At 44.2% G+C, this 7,500-nt stretch overlaps 1 protein-coding gene across 2 annotated transcripts in view; it reads left to right on the forward strand.

Annotated features, from left to right (window-relative positions):
• The window catches only part of phf19 (PHD finger protein 19), a 54,347-nt gene extending 47,605 nt beyond the window's left edge, over positions 1–6,742 (forward strand). For both annotated transcript variants that reach the window (XM_063195740.1, XM_063195741.1), the window contains one exon: positions 3,601–6,742. In XM_063195740.1, coding sequence (XP_063051810.1) covers positions 3,601–3,988 — 388 coding nt within the window. In that variant the 3' untranslated portion in view covers positions 3,989–6,742. The remainder of the gene's footprint in view (positions 1–3,600) is intronic.
• Positions 6,743–7,500: the final 758 nt, after the last annotated feature.

A 7,500-nucleotide genomic window follows, 5' to 3' on the forward strand; every position in this document is an offset into this window, starting at 1 on the left:
ACCTGGCGAGTCGGGAGTCGAACCGGCAACCTTTGGGCTGCAAGTCTGATGCCCTAACCACTTACCCATGACTGCCCTGATGCAGCATTGCCCAGGTTTCGAATCGGGCCAGGGTCATTTCCCAACCCTAACCCATCTTTCACACTAGCCTCCTGCCTGAAGGACGGCTGAAGGACTGAAATAAATATGTAGCCTGTTAATGCATGCCGTAAAATCTAAAAGTTAATAACCATAGTACTACTCTACTATGACATATCTGATGGCTTTTTAGTAATCGCACTTCGACTCGGTCATTGCCATTCTGGTAAAATCAAATTTAGAACGCCATGTTTTAACTGGTTAAATAACCTAAACGAATGACATGCCACCTAGGCCAACTCTTTTTCTGCCCATAACAAAAAACATCTACCCATGTCTTATGGACGAACACTTCAATTGGCCGCCACCCAGCTTGGTGCAGAGCTTCCAGTGAAGCGCACCACATGCGCAAGCTAACTTATTAACCGCATATTTATGGGGAGATGCCTAACATTCATGATGTAATAAGCGATCAAGATCACGATTTTCTCCTGTTAACTGGTTTCAGTACAGCTGCGCTTGCTTCAAATGTATACATTGCAGTCACTGCTTGACCATCAGCCTTGTGATAGATTAGCAGGGTGTATGTGTAGGAAGTTGCACTTTTCTGATACGTCAAGTTTAGGCTAAACAACATCTCGCTCATAACTCACTGAAAGTACAGGTAGTTTGCTGATGAAAGCTTCTGTGCAGCTCGCAGCCCTTTATGATACGATAAGATAGTACTTTATTGTCTGTCTGTACTGAAGTTCATTTTGAATCCCTGTGCAAGACTAGTTTAAGACAGGACATACACATAACATCACATGACTATTGCACATGTGCCATGCTCCTCATGCGTAAGCACTTACTGACAAAAACAGAGGACAGAGGCCTATATACAGACATGCAGTACAAGCATACATACAACCCATGTAACTTCATGACATTACCATTGTGAATACATACAGTGCAAGATGCGATTACCAGCGTTCTGTCCCACTGTTTGCTGAAGAAGGCTGTACTACTCCATAGCATAACAACATTGCCATGGCATTTACCAAGAGTCAAAGTTAAGTCACCATCAGGTCAGACTTGGTAACAACCATAAGCTATTACGTAGTGGCAATACAGGCTTTGGATGAAAGGGTTGAGGTGAGCGAGCTGCATGCTTAGGTGACCCGGAGGAGGTGATCTGACACTATATAGTATACAGTATGTGCAGTCGACCCCGAGGTGACGGAAGTTAAAGCTGCTTACTGTAAATGTAGAGCTGAAGAGGAGAGGGCGTCCATATTGTGCATCCGTCCATGCTGTACTGATGACCCCCTGGGGCAGCAAAGCCTCCCACAACAGCTGCTCACTGGGAAATACAGCTTACTGTATACTCATGAACGACCATCCGGGTCATTGCTCCTAAATGTGCGTTACGCCCCTTTATGGGTGAAAACAAACCGAATGTCTCATCAACCTACATGCTATCGGCTACCCTAAATGAACACAGTACATGCTTCAGTCACGGCTGTTTGGCAATATTATTTGAACAGCCGGCAACACAACACGTTTTCGGCATGTTGCGCGTGAACAACGCTAGTCTACAGGTCCTTATCTTTCGTTTATTAAACCCCAACATCACCAATTGACTTGCATTGCCTGTTTTCCCCCACAAATGGGCGTAACGCACATGGAAAACGTCATGCCGTTCATGAGTATACAGTAGCCTGCACTCTGCATGCATCACAAGTGATGGATAACCTGCACTCACATACAGCACACATACACAGCACACACCAACTTGCCACAAGCACACCTTTGGTATCCGCCTGAGAGCTCTGCAGCTCTACCGGTAGCTCCTGTCTGCAAGCATTCTTGCATGAGTGTGTGTGTGTGTAAGTGTGTGTGGGTTTGTTGACGTGCGGTTTGTGATGGTGTTGGTAATGAAGGTGATTTCCGTTCTGCTTTGGGGGAGTGGACTAAGCACTAGTGAGGGGGATTTCCACCCCACACCCTGAAAACTCTACTGTTCTATAGTACGTAAAGTATACTGCACACCACATACACTGTATAGAGTATGCACCATATGATCTGTGTAAACAATGTGTGTAGAACATATCAAGCAGCTGCACCTCCAGCACTTCCCAGCACTGTTATGGCAATCCCATAGCTGTACTGCTATCCAGTGAAGGTTCCCACAGAGACCACTCATTCTTCTCCTGAACGAGCCTGCTGCTCCCGACGCTGCTCATGTACACAGTGCCCTCCTGTGGTGGCATCCGAGTACAGCAGTTTCTGCTGTTTGTTTTTTATGTTGCAGGTTCTCTCAGTTCACACCCTTTTTGCTTGAGGGAGAGATGCTGAGCGCTCTTCTTTGTTGAATAGTCCAATAAGCAAACTCCAATATGCCGGTGCTCTTGATGTCAAAAGACAAAGTCCAATCCTCAACACTTGGTGGCCGTAGGGCCTACTTCAGGCAAGTCTTGCATAGAGACAAGGAGTAGTAGGTGTATTGAAATTAAAACCCCTTTTTTTTAGTTTTTATCTATCAACCATTTTTGTGCTGACAGACGCAAAGGTCCTGAGGTATATATCACACTAGTGCTACAAAGTACATATTGCTTGGTAGCCCTAGTAAGAAACTTGTCTGGGATTTTTTGGCACCCAGACAATGTACTCCCAGCATCAGTCAGCCACTCAATCAGTCACTTGTGTAGCACATTTCATTACACAGAAAGGAGAAACACATTTAAAAACAAACAAGCACAAGTGTTAGAATTATGTTACCGTGTCTGAAATCCGCTATTGCGGTGGTTGTTGTTATTATTAAAGAAGTCCTTCAATTAAAAAGTTCCGGTTGAAAAGTAGACATAAGTGGCATATACTTTCTGTGTGTGTGTTTGAATTTGTGTCTCGGAGACTGTGTGGGTCTGTGAGTCATTGTGTGTCTGTGTTAATTAATTCTAGAGGCGACAATAAACATTGATTGTCATGCACAGTTACGTACATGCCGCTGTAAATGTACCAGACTTAGTCAAGGTGATACATTTACATCTGGACAGATAGTTCCTGGCAGATGGATGTTTATGACAATATGGCCTTTTTTGAAAAAAATAAAAGCCAACCACCTCCTCATTTCAGACAAACATGGACAGCTGAAAATAAACAAGACATGCAGTCATAGAAACTGCAGGGGAAGGGGAAAAAAAATCAGTCATAGACTCACTGCAATCAATCCTAGACTCATTGCAAAAAAATGAAATCTTAGCAATCTTTTAGCAAAAATGAAATCTTAAAAATATTTTTTTTCAAATAAAAAGCATAAAATCAATCTTATCACAAAATAACTAGTACTTTTGAACTAGAACTTTCATTTAGACTTGTTTTAAGACATTTGCCAGCGGGGTATGTAGTTCTTTCTTCAATTTTTTAAAACTTGTTACAAGCAATATTTTTCTAGTAACGAGAAAAAGAATATGATCAAAGGAAAATAAGTTTGTGTGTGTGTGTGTGTGTGTGTGTGCGCGTGTGCATGCGTGTGTGTTGCAGTAAGAACGTGGGCAGCCGCAAGCGGAAGCTGCCCTCGTCCAGCTACTCCCTGCTGGCCAGCAGCAAGCGCGCCGCATCGGAGAGCGAGCCCATCTCGCCGCTCAGCCTGCCCGGCGAGGAGATGGCCATGGCCCACCACGTCCTGGGCACCGCAGACACCAGCAGCAGCAGCGGCACCCTGGCGGCGACGGGCATCGACAGCCACACCTTCGAGAGCATCAGCGAGGACGACTCGTCCCTGTCCCACCTCAAGTCCTCCATCACCAGCTACTTCGGGGCCGCGGGGCGCCTCACCTGTGGAGAGAAGTACCAGGTGCTGGCGCGCCGCATCACGCCCGAGGGCAAGGTGCAGTACCTGGTGGAGTGGGAGGGCACCACCCCATACTGAAGTGGACCGGCACGGCACGGAGGGGCATGGCACGGCACGGCACGGCACGGGGGAGATAGGCTGGGTTTGCTGGCAGGTTTAGGGGGTTGTCTGGGGGAGTGATGGTCTGGTACACAACCCCTCAATGAACTGACGTGGGGGTTGGGGAGGGACGGACTATGTTGGACTTGCAGAGGGCACGGTGCCTTGTTGAACTGGCATGGGGAAGGGGTTGGGGTTGGGAAGGAGGGGCTGGGTGGTTGTCTGGTGCACCAAGCCATTGTTGAGCTGGCCTTGGGATAAAGGGGGTGGGGTGAAAGAGTGGAGGTAGGGGCATCTACGTCGTAGAGTGGGAGGGTATCATCACCTCTATGTGAACTGACATTGTGCGTGTAAGGGGGACCTTGGTCATCTGATGGAGTTGGAGGACACTATGCCTTATTGAACTGGCAGGGGGGATTGTAGGGGGCTGTTGGGAGAGGAGCTGGGTTGAGTCAGAGGGCACGTGTCAAGAGTGTCTCGGGGGGAGGGGCTTGGGCGGGGGGACTAATCCTCATTGAACTGGAAAGTAAAGAGCCTGACTTGGGGGGGTTCAAGGACAGGACAGGACACCATCCCCTTATTCAACAGTGGTGGGGAGTCTGGGATGGGGGTGGGGGTTGGGAGGGATTAGGGGGTATCACTTTGTATTGATGGGGTGTGTCTCATGAGATCGCCATGCCTTCATGGACTTATACCGTGACAGAGGAGGCTGGGGTTTGTCTGTGTGTCTGGGGATACCCGTCTCCCTGGTGAGGTGTGAGCTGAGTTTGGAGGGGTGGGGGGGTGTCACCATCCTTTATTTAACTGTCATCAACACACACACACACACACACACACACACACACACACACACACACACACACACACACACAAACACAAACACAAACACAAACACACACACACACACACACACAAATCCTCTGCTTATGGTATGCTTTGATGAGCACTTGAGAAAACCATTTTCTGACAGTTGTTACAAGCAGTTGTGGTTGCACTTTAAGCAGCACTTAACCGTCAGTCTGAGAGAAGGATGGCAAACACGCACGCACACACACACACACACACACACACACACACACACACACACACACACACACACACACACACACACACACACACACACACACACACACACACACACACAGACACACGGTTTGACAGAAGGGAAATTCTGTTGCTTCACCTGAGCTAAAGCCAATAGCGATATTGTTCATAAGCTAGGAGTGGTCGATTACTTAGCTAGCCATTTACACAGTAGCACACCGCCACCTACCCACACACCAACATACACTTGTGCGTTTACACACACATATTCACACACACACACTCAAAAACAATGTCACGGAGCAACCACTCTGCTCTGATCAACAGACGGATAAACAAACAGACGCTATTTCACCCATCACAGGTGGTCCGTGCTGACTGACAAAATACATTGGCGAAATGTACCGGTCCTTTGTGTATTCAACCCGTGGGAAATAGGTCATGCTTTTCACCCGAGTACAAGTGAGATCATCGTTTCATTATTATTTCTTTGTTTCCGTTTTAAAACAGCAATATACACAATGTTTTGTATATTTGCTTCCTTTTTTATATGAAACAAGAAAGCAATTCTGTACACGTTTCGGATATGTCAGGCGCATCAAACAGCTGTATCTAACAGTCATTGATATGTATTGTAGATAGTTATCATGAACGAGTTCTGTTGCTTTTTTACGTTTCTTTTCCTGTACTCTTGTGTCTGCTTGTTCAAGCAGGGGAGAATGCCAAACCAAAGCAATGCAAACCTCTATGTTCTGAGGCGTTCTCTTGGACAGTATTTTGTGGCTTCTTTTCACAATTTTGTTTTCATTCATAAAGCATGTTATTGGTCAACGAAAAGGAGGAAAAAAACGGTTCACTACTCCACATACCAGTTAGAAATACTTTGTTAGTTTTACTAGCATTTTAACTTGTGAATAGCAGTCAAACATTTTGGACTGATTATCTTTTAACAATTGCAATAGAAGTTGAAAGCTAAACTTTGTCTTTGCCATATCCAAAGATTTACAAACAAACAAAATCCGTTAGATTGTGTGTTTCGGTGTGTTTTTAAAAGATGTATCTTTGTCGATTGATATTCATCATTGAGTGAGCTGTTAAAAGTCCTGAACATTTGACATTATTCAGGCTTATACTGAATAGATTGGAGTTTAATTATAAATGACTTAATTATGTACTATTTGTATATAAAATTGGATATAATATTACCCCCCCTTTTATCATTGCACTATGATTAGCATAAGACGTCAACTATGCAATATGTATTAGTAATGAATAGTAGTGTGGTGTTTACCAAAATACATGAATACAAATAGTTTTGTGTTGATTGAGTAAAAAACGTTCTTTAAAAGCCACTTCTATTAAGTTAATTTTAAAATGTTTTTTTTTTTTTTCATTGTTCTATTTTTTATTTTGTTTAAGTTACTATGAAACAATGTTTGAAATCTTTCCCAGTCTGTGAAAGTAATGGCAAATCTACCCAAATGCCAACAAACGTTCTCGCAGAGGTTAAATTGTCATACGTCTACAGATAAATGCACACCTGTTTAGTTTATTTTCCTCCACTCTGTTTATGGTTGATACTCTACCAGTAGTGTTATTATGTTAGTGCGAAAGGAGATACTGCATAAAAATGTGGCCTATGATGTTAAGAGTATTTAATGATAAAATAAAGGTTTAACACCAGCATCAGCAATGGTTTGAGTTTTGATTTTGAAGTAATTCACCATTTCTCACTCAGGCAGCAGATGGCAGCATAGCATGGTCAAATGGCTGCAGCCCGCCAGCCCCTGTAGTCTACTGTAATGCATGGCAACGCACGGTTGTTGAATGAAGTTGAATGCTGTCACTTGAGTTTTTAAATAGTAACTATTCATTAATGGATCATTCCGAATTGTCTATATTTTGTCCATAATTTGAATATGACTAATTTAAGATTTACAGAAAGCACGGTCAACTTTCTGAGTTAGGTGCGCATCCCCCCCCCCTCCTTTTTGTTGTTTTTTGTTTTTGTTTGGCGTGGCCCAATTTTTTTATCACTAAAATGAAGTAAAATGCCAAGTTATACCAGTTACTACTGATAAAGTTAATTAATACAAAAATAAAATAATACAGACTCGTGCTTTTTTGCCTCACTCAAGGTCAAGTTTAACCTATCTAACTGGAACTGAAGTTCAGTAGACCTACTGGTGAGGGACATCTTTCCCTTTTCAAATACAAGCATTTCAGTTCCGAGTGAGAGATGCCCTGGACCTTCCTAGACAGCTTAGCTGCTAATTTAATTATGGTGTTAATGACGTGGGCTGCAGCGGGTCAGTAGCGTGCTCAGTGTCCGGCTGGCAGCGACCTACGAACGCACGCTCTTATTTACTGTAGTACGACCGGCTTGGAGACGTTACTGTATGCTACTGTCCTGTCACTGGACCTTCATTTCAGCCTGAAGTGTAGAA

The sequence above is a fragment of the Engraulis encrasicolus genome, chromosome 3 (assembly GCF_034702125.1).
Source record: "Engraulis encrasicolus isolate BLACKSEA-1 chromosome 3, IST_EnEncr_1.0, whole genome shotgun sequence".
Taxonomy (NCBI): Eukaryota; Metazoa; Chordata; class Actinopteri; order Clupeiformes; family Engraulidae; genus Engraulis; species Engraulis encrasicolus.